At 44.1% G+C, this 14,375-nt stretch overlaps 1 protein-coding gene across 1 annotated transcript in view; it reads left to right on the plus strand.

Moving 5' to 3' along the window:
* The first annotated feature begins 1,753 nt into the window (after window positions 1–1,753).
* nrxn3b (neurexin 3b) overlaps window positions 1,754–14,375 on the plus strand; it is a 305,979-nt gene continuing 293,357 nt past the window's right edge. The window contains exons 1-4 of the mRNA XM_075459083.1: window positions 1,754–1,984; window positions 5,792–6,935; window positions 11,841–11,858; window positions 12,240–12,266. Coding sequence (XP_075315198.1) covers window positions 6,239–6,935; window positions 11,841–11,858; window positions 12,240–12,266 — 742 coding nt within the window. The 5' untranslated portion in view covers window positions 1,754–1,984; window positions 5,792–6,238. The remainder of the gene's footprint in view (window positions 1,985–5,791; window positions 6,936–11,840; window positions 11,859–12,239; window positions 12,267–14,375) is intronic.

Below are 14,375 nucleotides of genomic sequence, written 5' to 3' on the forward strand. Positions count from 1 at the left end.
TTTGTATAAAGAGAGTTTTGAATGTCTGAGATCATTTTGCCATTCCGCCATACAGCTGTAAATAAACTTATTTCTGTCCTATCTCCTGAAATCCACATACCTTGGTGTTTTGTCAAAGAAACGTCCTTTTTCACAGAACAAGAGAAGCATTTCTGCTCATCTCCCTCTAATCCTGCTTCAGTCAAAAGTTACTCTCAAGCCCTGAGCTACTCCTCAATGCAGCAGCTTGGATTTGAGCCGGTGCCAAAGAAAGAGACTCCACATATCTCCAGATTTAGCTATCTTGTGTTGGTTGCAAAAACATGTGTTTGAACTTTGTCTGATGGCAAGATATGCTGAATTTTTGGCTTCCTTTAAGTCAAAGATTAGGTCAAGACCCTCCGTGGCAGAACCTTGTTGAGTGATCCCTATTCTAGACCCACACTAATCCGTATGTGCTCCTTTGTGACTCTGCCTTGTTTGCAAATGCTGTGGTTTTTAATCCTGTCAATTTTCTAAAGTGCTGTTTTTGTTTGTTTTGTTTTTTTCACTAAATCTGTATCTTGTATTTTGCAGATCTATTTCTTATCTGAATTATTTGATTGTTCGTGTTACTTTAATCTTCTCATCCTGCTTCTGTTACAATATTTTTGTTTTGTCTTTTCCTCATGGAACCCTTTGTTGACTCTGTTTTTAGATCAGTATCATGTAACACGAAAAGTTGTCAATTGTTCCAGCAGAGGACTATTTCAAAAAGTGGTGCTTGAGTAATATGATAGTATGTAATGGTTATAGGTGTACTATAAGTGCAAAACAAGATTCTTTCTAGCCTGGAATGCATAATAAAGGCGTTTGACTCACAAACATAAAGTATAGGTTCTGGATCATTAGTTTGATTGGCTACACCTGGGAGTCCTCTTCTCCATTTTGCAACACACCTCCACAAACAGTATCAGATCTCGAGAATGCTATATACATGTGTAAAATTGACACAATATGACATACTGCTACATTAGTAGTGGGAGAAATATTTTGTTAAAATAAAAAGTCAAAGCACTGCTAATCTCTCAGTTTTCTAGCCTCTGTCTGCATGGTTTCCTCTGCTTTACGCCCTGACTGGCTTTCAGCACCTCGGACAGCACCTCCGAGTCAGGCTGGGACGACATGCATAACCCCTCTTCTGTTCGGAGTGCAAAGTACCAGGACTGCTGTCCATGGTGCTGAACTTGCCAATCCATTTCAGTGTGGAAATTCCTGAAATTTCACAATAATACCAGTCACATTAGTCTCTCTATCTCTCACATATTCATGGGGCAGTTCCAGGGCAAGGACACCCTGGTTCAACCTTCTCCTCACACATGTAAACAGTCAGCTGTTTAACCTAAGAGAGCATCCAAAATGAACACACATCAGCAACATTTGCCATGATGACCACACTGTTTTTGTGAAGGCTTGTCATTCCTGCCTCGCTCTAATAATAATAATAATTCCAAACCCACGAACAGTGGCTGGCTCTATTTTATAAACGTCTATCTAAAGAATGAAGAATAACGTATTTCCATTGCTGGTAATTTGCCTTGAGGGTTTATTACTCCTGTTGTCTCTCCAAATAGAATAATCCCCCCCCCCCCCCCCCCCCCCACACACACACACACAACCCAACCCAACCCCCACGCCCTCCCTCCATCGAGCTGAGCACTCTGTAGAAGGCGGGTCAGATCGTCAGAGTGGGAGAAATCCAGGGGCCCCGTCGGCAGTTGCGCTGAGTGAGCCGAGCTGAGAGATGCGCGTTCACTGAGCCGGAGGAAGGAGGACCGCTGCCTTTCCGCCACTGCGCCTCACTTATTATAACCGCCTCATCACTAGCCTCAGCATCTCACCGCCCTGGGCATACAGTAATTGAAAATTCAACGGCTTCCGAATGGAATTTGGTTCTGGATTATTATAATTTGCTGCGTTTATATTTGGACTTTATCTATCCAGAATCGTCTCCCTAAAGGAAAAGGTAGGAACAGATTAAAACTGGGGTATCTTTGTGGTTGTGCGCTTTTTTTCCTTCTTTTTTTTCGCACAAGGTTTTATGTAAAGATGTTTATGCAAATGTGTTGCGTTGTGCTAATGCTGTTCTGAAATCATTAAAAAAAAATTGTCCATTTAATGAGGAATTTACACTGAGTTTCGGCAGAGATGAGGATTTAAGCGCAGACGGGTGGCTTCGATGAGTAGTTGAAAGCTCTCAACCCGTCTAACCTTCAAGAATGCGTGACTTGATCAACTGAGCACAATTCGGGAGACCACGTCGACTTATCCGGACTGGACTGCTTACAAATGTGTTTGTGGCGAACGAGTGAAAAGCGTTGAAAAGGAAAGTTTCACTTCACTGGTTCGCGGCTGACAGTGACGCGCGCGACACCGCAAACACTGAAGCAGAAGCTGCCAGAACAACTTGCAGTTTAGAAATGGTTTCTTGGGAAGATAATCCCCGCCGCTGTTTAAAAAAAAAAATAAAAAATGTCGCTTCTAATTTCATAAGCAAACGGCTTGTAAATCGTGGAGCAGCAGCCAGACTGCCACCGTGCGAGAAGCCGAGGGAAAGCTGCTGGAGAGATGCTGCGAGGTTGAATTAATCGATGCAGGGCTGCATATCTGTTCAGTTTTCTGAGTTTTTGCATCAAGTGAAATTCAAATAGTACTCCATTATTGAATAGCACAAATCTTACGACCCATAATATTGTTGGCTATTACGGTCATTTTGTGAAATTGCGCCTGTGCAACACTGAAATATCCACCGGGGCTTTTTTAAGCAGAGACCACCATCATTCAAATAAGATTTCTGCAAGAACTTGTGCCTCTGAGCCTCCGGCACAGTTAACGGAGACTGCATGCCCGACTTTATTTTCCTCCAGAGATTTTTTTTGGTCATTAAACTGACTGAAGGATATTGGGGCCTTTTATCCTCATCAAGCATCGTTATTCACGATAACGAGCAACATCTGGAGTTTTGCATAGTCTAGCTACAGACACTCAGAGGAGGACAGAATGAAATGTCAGTGTACCCATTTTTCATAGTAGGGAAGGCCTGCTGGTGTCACACTTGGCTAGTTGAGGTGAAGTTTCTGCTGTGACACACTGGAGGGGCTCGCGCTCACCGTCCCCACCCCCAATTAAGTGAAGCATTTTCCTCGTGAGGAACCGCCTGAGCTGGACTTTCTTACTAAATTAGAGATAAAACAAGACATGGGGCGAGCAGATGTCCCTAGAAAAAATGGTGAGGTTATCTGTTGTTTTCTCTTTTTGCTGACAGCTTGGTGCAGCCTCCTTAAAACAACAAAAAATCCCCTTTTGTTCCTTACTTTGTCCAACCGTAAGACTAACAGGTCGAGACACACTCCGAATCCAGCACTCTCGTGTCTGCGAGTGACTGATGTCGGATTAAATCGTTCCTCCAGGCTGAAGCTTGTGACAGACAGGGAGCATACCAGGGGAGAGAGGGGGTCTCCTGTGTGTGATGAGGGGTGTGTGGGGGGGCTCGGCTTCTTTACAAAACATGTCAATAAAATCTGCTGCAGCGAAGCTGGAAGCCTCAATGCATCATTTAAGGCCAGTCTGTGACAGTACACGCACACAGTACACAGGTCATCTCATATCCTGAACTATTTAATAATTCAATGTGTATATCCCGGAAAAAAAACAAAAAAGAAGTTCTTATGCGAGCAGATGTACGACAAAACAAGCGAGCTAACGTTGCCGAGAAGGGTCGATAACGTTAGTGGCCACGCGCGTGACGTAGTTTCTAATTAGCAGACAAAAACTAACGAACGAGTTTGGGTTTGCGTCATGGAAACATTTTCACTTCTTAAATTTGCCAAAGTATCTTGTTAAGTTTTTTAATTTATTTTTTTTTGCTCCCCGGAGCGAAGACAGCTATGTGTGCTATCATGATAGCGCCGGCGCGAGGTTAGCTGAAGGGCATCTTTCATGACAGGCCTGTGGCTGTGAGAGAAAGTGTCAGCCAAATATTTCCTGTAAAGTTGAGCGGTCACCACATTAGGGCTCGTTTGTCTTAGCCTACAGGACGGCCAACAGGTGGGTGAGTTTTTTTTTAGTGAAATTAGGCCTACAAATAGTAGCCTACATGTCAAGGGTGTAACTAGTGTAACTTAATATAATTATTTACGAGTGGGACGGAGACGTCACCGTCGGTGCTCCAGTTAACAGAAAGAGAACATTAGCATTGTTAGCATTCAATAAAAATCCAGGGCCTTCAGGGACACCCGATACCCGAGTTGGACAGTACACACAATAAACCACGTTAATTGAATAAAAGCCAAGCCAATTATTTCACGAACTGCCGTCTTGGGTTACATGGGCACATATGCAGCTTTGCTTGCTCAATGAACGCTGCACCTAACACACCTTTTATGTCCAATCCGTGCTTTTGTTGTTGGATTGACACGGCGGTGTTCGGAGAGGGGTTATTTCACTACACAGAACCTTTCTAACCTCTCTGCTGTCTCACACAGTCACTTTTAAGACAATGACAATCATTTGTCCTGGCAGACCGATGTTGTCAGAGACACACGCGCGTGCACACTCCTGCAACAGCAGGGACACACGTGCAAGCACACACACGGTGCATTAGCATAGGTATCGGTTGCTAGAATTCAATAGCTCGCCTGCTGCGGCAAGATTAACTATTCAGGGCAGGTAGTTAAAGGGCCTATTGTGTTGCATGGGTCTGTGCTACTGTCATGATTGGACAATGCATTTGTCTGGTGGGCAGCCAAATGCCAAAACAATTGCAAGGGCAAGGGGCTGAAAGAGTAGGCTACATATAGGGTTTCACCATGCAAATCATTTGTAGCCCAGCTGAACAAATTTAAACAGAACAATATAATATGGGTACAGGTGTAATATGCACAGGCACTAGTTGGTGTGTCATAATGGTGTCTTGCAGGTTTGTGGTGTTGGAGATGATTTGAATATCTCCTCAGTGGAGGGAATTTAAAAGAATGTCGATGGCAGTGGGATTCAAATGTGAAGTGATCCCGTCCTATAACATCTTTCTGAATAGCTGTTTATGATTGTAATCCCCGAAAGACATGCAAATCAGAAGGAGGGGAGGGCGGCTGTGGCTAATTAGTCATATTAATCAGGATACCAGCAAGTCCTCGCAGATAGCAGCCCAATGTTTGAAGCTAAACACGTGTTCGGGGCTCACCTCAATGGATTTCCAGTCATCGTGGAATCAATAACAGTAGTCAACGAGATTTATTTATATCTTTATTTATTTTCAACAAAATCTCTTCCCCCTGTTTGGGAATGAACTCAGGCTTTTAAAACTCTGAACGATTATTTGAGGTTAGTAATTAGTAGAAGTGGCACCCTGCATAAAATGCTTGTGAATCTGTAATGGGTGTTATTACTGGTTATTTAGTGGCATTTAATGGGCACATGAATGGACCTCTCAGTATCCCTTCAGTTATCTAAAACCGTAATTTGTGGGTACTCTATACTCTATGAAACAACTTCCTCACTGCCAGTGTGATGTAACTGCCCTCCTCTGCAGCTGTTTTTTTCAGTTGAATTAAACTCTTTGAGATAAAAAAAAAATAATCTGTTTGTTGCAGACTTTTTCATCATCAGATTAGATACATGCTATTATGCCCATATTTTGGATTACGCGTTTAATCGTTAGTTGTTTTACAATATCTTTCCAGTGGATGTTTCTTTTAGTTTTGCCAACTAACATTGACAAACACGTATTTCCCACCGAAATGATTGTTTTCCTGTCTGTTGTTTGTCCCCGCAGGTCTGTTCAAGGTGTGTCTGAGGCTGAGTTTCAAACCATGGGGCATGAAACTGGACCATCCGTGACCGTTGTGTGCTTCAATCCAGGAAGTCGCCTCAAAGAAAAATCGCAGGATGCAGCTCTGAATCACTGACAAAAACACTCCAAGGATCACCTTCGTCGTAGCACTCTTCACCTGCCCACTCTGTGTGGAAGCTGGATATTTTTCCACATATCTCTCCATAGACTTGGCTGACAAGATTAGATTCCATCCATTATCAACATTAGATCTGCTTCTGAAATAACAAAAAGATATTGCACCATCCTCTTAGACTGTAAAATATTCTATGTGGAATATAACATTCAGCAGATAAACTCCTGGAGCACAACTCTAATCAAATGTTATTATCACTTTGAGGATCTATCCCCAGTTCGACCCTCCTCTAGCGTGCCCAGTTATTCTCTACGATGAATCCAAACAGTCTGTCTGGGCATTTCCTCATGCTGCTAAGTACTGTGCTGGGCCTGAGCGTGGGCTTGGAGTTCACTGGCTCGGAAGGCCAGTGGGCTCGCTACCTGCGCTGGGACGCCAGCACCCGAAGTGACCTGACATTTCAGTTCAAGACCTCGGAACCCGAAGGCCTGCTGCTCTACTTCGACGACGGCGGCTACTGCGACTTTCTGCTCCTCACCGTGTCCGAGGGCAAGCTGCAGCTTCGCTACAGCATCGACTGCGCCGAAACCACCATCGGCTCTGATAAAATGGTCAACGACAGCCGCTGGCACTTTGCCGCCATCAACAGGCAAAATTTGCGGACTGGCTTGGCCGTGGACGGTCGGACCAAGACGGGAGAGGTGCGGCCCCAGCGACAGTTCATGAAGATTGTTAGCGACCTCTTTCTCGGGGGGCTTCCAGGTGACATCCGCACATCCGCCATCACCCTGCCCTCGGTCCGTGAGCTACCCCCATTCAAAGGAATTATCACTGACCTCAGTTATGGGAGTAAGCTGCCCACGCTAATCGACAGTCAGAGAGTACGCTTGGAGATGATGGGCCTTTGCACAGAGAACCCCTGTGAGAACGGTGGGATCTGCTCTCTGGCAGATGGAGAAACCTACTGTGACTGCTCCAAAACTGGATATGTAGGTCGATACTGCACTGAAGGTAAGACTGCTGGCTCCAGTGCTTTCTGTGTCAAGCACTGAATATTGATCAACGTCTTTGTAAAAAATTCACAGGGTTTACTGTCAAATGTAGAACTGACCGAACATTAGGTTTGCTGTATAGTATTAGCGTACACTTGAAATTGTCATATTTTCCCCTTCTATTGGCTTAATGCGTACATATATGTTGTTAAAATGATCTATTAGCATGTGGTCTCAAACTCTTTAAGTGTATCACCACGTCATGAATCTCACCGGATTTCTGACGTTACATGTTTTTGCCACGACCGCCTCACCTAATGTGATTTGTGTACCAAACGTCATTTGTGAAATGCCCTGAAAAATGTGTATTGATTGCAGTCGAGCATTTGCACAACGGCGTGATTTATATAAAAGCCGGAGCAGCTACACACCCATGTGATTGAATTGAAGGCACTTCTCGCAGGACATAGAATCGGGAATATTCCTCTGCGGGCCGTTGCTCATACAGCTTAGCGCGTCTTCATATTTCATGGGGGACTTAGATTGGAGGTGATGTGCTGAGTATTTCCTCTCCTTTCACAGTTATTACATTTGATGAGACTGTGGTGGATGTGATATTAGCTGATGTGACTAAAATTGCAACACTGAGTTCTCCTTTTTTTTTGTTTTTTTCATTAAATGTGTTCAGATTTTGCAAGGTGCGACAGGGACCTGAAGGTACACACCAGTTTGAATGAGAAACAGCTTCATCTATTCTTCCTCTGCTTTTGTGCCAAGGCCATCTCTTCTTTGGGGAGTGTAATGAGATGCAGCTCTTTGACAGAATTCTCCCTTGTTTTATCCCCAAGCCTTCAAAAGCTTTAGACATTAAAAGCTTTCTTTCAGCTAATACTTGTTGTGTGCTCTCAAAAAGCCAGATAACAATGATGTAATAGAGGAGTCAATTATTTCAAAGTTACCACTGGTCTGTCATTGCCTTTCCAAGAAATCATTTTCCAGTTGATTCCAGGAATAACCTGCTTCATTTCCTCCTTTTTGATATTTGATTCTCTACATCACAATAAATCCATTTTCATATTTAGATGACATGATATGAACTTTCACTGTAACCTTGCACATTTAACTCTTTTCACCACGTGTATGGATTGCAGAAGACAACTTTGTGTGAACAGACCCATGTCAAATTTCCTCTGCTGCTGACGCACTTCCTGCCTCCCTAAATCTCACTGACGTGGCCGCGAGACGACTCGACAAAAAATCAGGGGAATGCTCACGTAATGCTACTGCGACGATCGCAAGCTATTTTAAACCGCATCTAATACAGTTAAGAGTTACTATAAATTGAAATCTGAAATTTCCAATTTCTGTTCGCTGCTCAAATGAAGCTGTTTGGCGCTTCAACCTCGAGCGCTGGCCCGTGGCATTGTCGGAACAGCACGCGATGTGCTGGTTGCCGAGCAGCCAAGCGAACTGAGTGGACTTGACCCCTTTTTCGCTTCATCCCATTTGCTCACATCCCGTGTCGAAGAGTCAATAGACAAGGAGTAGGTGGTCCATTTGTCTGAGAGCTGATGGGGGAACTGTGACATCTTTGTGTTCAAACCACCAAGGTTTTAAGAGGACACTCGCGACTCAGCCAAATAGCTCAGACAGGGAAAGAGGTTGTCATAACTCAGCCTCAGGGCAGAGTGACTGTGACGAGTAAATTCGCCACTGGCCTGTTGCACCCTAATACCTCCCAGGAGGTCAGCTGTCGGAGTCGAACCACCCTCGTTGGCTGTCTGTTTCAGACACAGTCATTCGCACATGTCTTCTTCATCTTCCTGTGTTTTCAAGAGGCCAGGAGTGGAGTCATGTTAGTTCCCCAGCTGATCTGACTGCTGCTCTTTTCTGCTTCCCCCATTAACTGATGTGGCTGATTGTTGATTATGCCACAGAGACTGGGAACCATAATTAGGGGGATAATGAGAACAGAGATGGCTAATTTGCCAAGAAGATGCCTGCGCAAACACCGCCGTCTATTCAGACTTGTCTGTCGGCAAATAGAGCACAGTTTTTTTTTAATTTTGTTTTTTTATTGTCATTTCCCCACGTCCACAAGTGTCGACGTGCTTATTGTTCAAGCAACACATGGGCAACAAATGAGGTTTTCGGGGGATGTTCAGAGTGACAACACTTTTAGCGTTCGGTTTAAGTTGCATACGGACAACTGCTTACCGCACCTGTCTTTGTGGATATACTGCGATTACGCCGTGCATTAATGAGCAACAAAAGCAATCTGTCAAACTTGTGAATATTTATATGCAACATTATTACGCAGTGTGGTCCACGCAAGCATGCTCTCAAACGCAGTTGCATTACACGCGTTCGCACACATTAACGCGGACAAGGCCCTTGAGCTGCTCGTTAAAATGGGCAGATGGCTGGCTGGCTGACTGACTGAGCGGAGTGGGCCTTGAAAGCATTTTGCCAGCCGTGCTCCTAATGGTAGCCCACTGGCCTAGAAGGGAAACACAAGAAGTGAGCAGCATTAAGATGTGAGAGGGAGATATTAGAAAAAGGGAAGGGAAAAAGCGGGGTAAAAACCTGTTTCTGCCACCTGTGACCGAATCCTTCCACATTCCCACGGTGTTTGCCCTTTTTTTGAGATATTTTGTTTCAGAAGAACACTCCCGTCTCCTGGCCCCCAACAGCACATTCTGAACCGTTCGGTTTGGTCATAAAACACACTCTTTTCCCGCGTGGGTCAGGATATTTCAGTGGGACCAACCACGTCAAAGCGATAAAAATGCAGTTGGACACCACTCAGTCGTCGTATGCGTCAACTGTAACAGAAAAATCCACTGCTTTTGCTGCACTTTGCCATCCTTGACAAAAAAACTTCTACCCCCCATTTTATCTGTGCATCAGAATCATTTATGTTAATCATCTGGACATTGAGCCTCATTCTGACCGATTAACTTAGCGGCAGAGATGTTTTGAAGTTTCTCGAATACCTTTGGGTTTTTTTTCCCCCATTACAGTGAGATTTGCATGAAGGTTGTTAAGAGCTGCCCTTAATTGTTTAATGAATATGTAAAGTGATTGCCCGTCTCCTCTTCCAGAATCCCACACTCTGCATTTGTAATGAACAGTTTAAGGCCCCATTTGCTTGAATAAATACGCAGCAACTTGATGGAAGGCCAATAATTGAAGGACAAGCAAACTGTTAAGCAAGTGCTGAAATGGTGCCTTCAGGCTTAGCTTTGGGGATTAATAAACAGACATGGGGGAAAAAAATGACAGTTACAATAATCTTACTGTAAAAAGTAGGTCAGGGAGAAAAAAAAAGAGGGAAAAAATGGCGCAGGGACTTGCCTGATCCTAGTGCAGAGGGCATTTGTGTCTAGTGCCCAAGCTGAAAATTATGTTTGGATTTGAGTGGTGAAGCTGCTGGTAAAATAGAGCAGGGGATTATGCTCGGACCACATGTCCTCCGCGGCACATTGGCTCGTTCTGAGCGCTGCTGCATCTAGAGAAAGGGTTTTTATCTACACGGGAAACCGAGCAACTTGAACATGCACGCAGTGTCCGCACATTTTTGCTTGGTGCGAGCATTTGCGCTGTCAGAAAAAAACTAAAGTGAGTACCTGCTGATTCAGGCACAATAAATCCAGCAGTTCCAAGCCTCCAGTTCTTGAAAGCTGGAACTGCACTGCTGTCCATCAGCTGGCCGCTGTCTCCCAACCTCCCCCCCCACCCCCCTTACTTCCATGCTGCGTCCTTCCCTTTCCTCTGCCAATGTCATCCTTCTTATGCGGGAGGAGAAGTAGCATCCATTTTAGACTCCCTAAAGGAGACGGGAGAAAATCCAACCTTGCTTAGACCAGCTGCTTCTACAGACTTTTCTTGCCTCTCCTCTCAGATGATATTTCTACCCTCTGCTGAGTCCGTTAGATTTAACATTAAACAGCATCTTTTTAGTGCCAAGAAGAGGAAAAAAACAAAACAAAGAAACACGGAAATCCCTTCCTACATCCAGTGCTGGGAAACAGGCCAGTCCTCTATGTAGCCTGGACAAAGATCAAGGCGCAGTCAAATTAGTGTCTGCTTTTATGTCCCGAGAACTGACGCTCAAAACCTTTAATCTAATCTGTGGTACTGTAATTTACATTTGTTTCATTTTCCTCTCGTCAGTTCTCGATGCTCCCTAGAAACTCTCCAGTACTTTTACTTCAAGACCGATACACTCGACTGATGTTGGACACTCTTGGGAATCGCCTCGCTAAATCGCACTGCCACGTGTGACCTGTGTCATCGACGGGTCGGACCCTGGTGAAGATGTGTGCCACGAGCCATGGAGCTTCATGCGTTGCTTTTTAGTTGCCTCGAACTGCACCAGTAATCCCACAGTGAGCATTCCCCTGAGAAAGCACGAGTTTGGGCCCGCAGTGTAGAAAAGATGCGTTTGGTGGGTTCACAGGGCCAAAAAGAGCGGCGGAGGAGTTTAAACATGGGTCTGAGAAATAGCATCCTGAGATCCACACACCTCACAACACCATAAATCCTCCTGGGTGTGGATTTATGTATATTTTCAAAGTGTGTGAGGGACTCTGTGTGATACAGGGTGTGGAATATTATGTTACTGTGAAATATTTCAAAATGTGAAAGGGTTGTTTGCCAAAGGACTCGTGTGTCAATCTGGCTCCCTGAGAGGACGGGACAGATGAAATTTTCGGTGTTTCTTTCCACAGGGATTTCTTCGGAAGGTTGTTGTTTCAATCAGGCATGTCAAGGCGCATCTCTTCGCTCCTTACATGACAGCTCAATGATTAGAAGTGTGGTATGTTTTGCATGCTAGATCCACATGCAAACGCAGCTGTAGTGTGTCGCTAATGCAACGCCTCTCTCTGCTTTCTCTCTTTTCCCATGAACCTCTCCACAGCAGTCCAGAGAAAACCAGGTAAGTCTGTGAGGACTTAGTTGTGACTTAGTGAAATCGTAACAACCAATTCATCTCATTTTATATGAATTATTCACCCTGTAAGGGAAGGTGAAGAACAAAAGTGATAAGGTACCAGTAATCCAATTAGAACATTTAGATTGCCATGTATGCACTAAACCATTTCCACAGCTACTTTATACACAGGGTTGCTCTTATTATTAATCATTTCTGTGTTTCAATAGAAAGCTTTTTGTTGCATTTGGGAAAGCTTTGATTTTAGTGTGTTAGCCATGGTTTGCCATCCCGCAAAGCATGCACAGTGACAATACAACTGTGGTATTGGTGTGTGGTTCTCATTTTTTTTCCTCTGTTCCCGTCTGTTTGATTTTTCTCTTCAAGGCCTCGCACACCTGAAGGCAGAACAAGGTACTCTCTTCTTTCTCTGTCTGGATCTCTATTATTTTTGGTGCCTCATCTTCCGGCTTGGTCTCGGGGTGTAAATCTGCACTGTGTGCCTTCTCTACCTGTCCGTGCACATTTGTGTGTCGCTTCCACTGCTGCTGCAGAGGAGAGGGGGCGGGCCATTGTGTTCGTTAGCATGGGGGGGTGCATGGCAGCACGGCATGTCCCACATCTCACCTCCATCGCTCTCTGTCTTGAATGTGTTTTCTCAGCCTTACTACACCCAGGTTTCTTTGTATTACATAATTGTGTACCTGTCTCAGTTCTGCAGCAAACATGCAGTGACATGGTCCATTCTAGGAGGGGATGTGTGTGTGTGTGTTTGTTGGGGGGGGTGGGAGGCAGAGGCGGGCAGGTTGAAAAATTGGTTGAATTTAGGGAGGCAGCCTTAAGGAGGAAGAGGAGGCCTGTTAGAGTTATAAAATGAAGAATAAACAACATAACATGTCAACATTGAGTGGTTAACATCATAAAAGTATGAAGATGGGAAAAAGATGCACAGATTTATTATAATGTGTGCAAACACAAATAGGAGTACAGTCTATAAGGCTAAAACCCAAGTTTGTACAATTCTAACAAGTTTGGAAAACAACGTTTGGTATGAGCTCCTTTATTCTCCAACACAGCCTGAACCCTCTTAAAGAAGCTTTCTTGCCATTTCTTTAAGGAGTCTTCAGGAATAGTTCAGGCTTCTTGAAGGACATCCCAAAGCTCTTCTTTGGATGTCGGCTGCCTTTTGTTCAGTTTTTATCAGGATGATCCCACACTGCTTCAATAATGTTGAGGTCCAGGCTCTGGGGAGGATTCATCCCTCCATCAGACCTGATGCCGCTGATTTTCAGTCTACTTCTTGTGTCATTTGGCACAGCTCAGCCTTTTCTCCCTGTTTCCGTTCCTTAAAGGGATAGTTCACCACTTTTGACTTTTGAAACTGTATGACATCCCATAGTAGACCGTGCAGACCGAGCAGTCCCCTGCTTCCGTGCAGTAAACACCGTAACAGGCGCGGCTGTCGGCAGGTGGCAATGATGGCAGCGATACGAAGGGAGAGAAAATGGCGCCAAGCGATTGTGAGGTCTGACTTTTTCCTGGAGAAAGATTTTGTGAATCAAAATTATTACTCTTTTGAACGCATATTGTTTTGAGAAACAAAACACTTTATTTTTTAAGCCCCAGCCAACTAGCCAGACTACTTTTGTCAACTCCAAAACGAGGCTGGAACTCGGCTCATAGTACGCAGCAGGGGGTAAGTCAATGTTCATAAATGATATTGCTAATATGGTATGTCATACAGCTTCATGTCAAAAGAGGTGAACTATCCCTTTAAGAACGGCTTCTTGACAGCCACCCTTCCACGGTGACCGTTTCTGATGAGGCTTCGGCCAACAGTCGATGGATCAACTGAAGGGACAGCTGCATATCTCAGGTTCAGTGGGAGGTCTTTGCTGAATCATTTTCAGCTTTTTAAGGACATCCCTTTCAGATACCGTTCACCTGCTGTAGATAGTTTTTTAAGGCCGAGCGCTTCTTATCTTGACAGATTTATCAAGATTTACACTAATCGCTCTTTGGGAATCACCTTGACGGTACATCAATACTATTTTATGTCTGTCCAACTATGTTATCTTTGGCACTTTCCAAAGAAACGGGAACAAGTGGTATGTCTCTGCAAAAGGCTGCTAGTCACAAAGCGCCTAAAGATACAATTTTAAATTGCTGATATGTGTAAAAACAACACCAATTCACCCCTTGAGTTAGATGCCCTTTTTAATGCTTTAATGACTAATAGGTCACTGTCAAGCTTAAGAACACAAAAACAAACAAACCAAAAAAATTGTAAGGTATAAATGCTGAATGGTAAATGAGTGAAAAAGTAACCAAAACTTTTAAAAGACCTTCAGAAAGTCTGGAGAACTTTTGCTTGAGACCACTTTAAAAGGTCACAACAAACTCTGGCTGCTTGAAATGTAAATTGTAAAATGTAAAGAAAATGAGAGTTGGCTCAAGGTCTTTTGGACCGTACTGTAAATTATTTAGTTTGAACAGAACCCCAACCTTCCAACTCTCCTGTGA

This window comes from Odontesthes bonariensis, chromosome 24 (assembly GCF_027942865.1).
Source record: "Odontesthes bonariensis isolate fOdoBon6 chromosome 24, fOdoBon6.hap1, whole genome shotgun sequence".
Lineage (NCBI taxonomy): Eukaryota > Metazoa > Chordata > Actinopteri > Atheriniformes > Atherinopsidae > Odontesthes > Odontesthes bonariensis.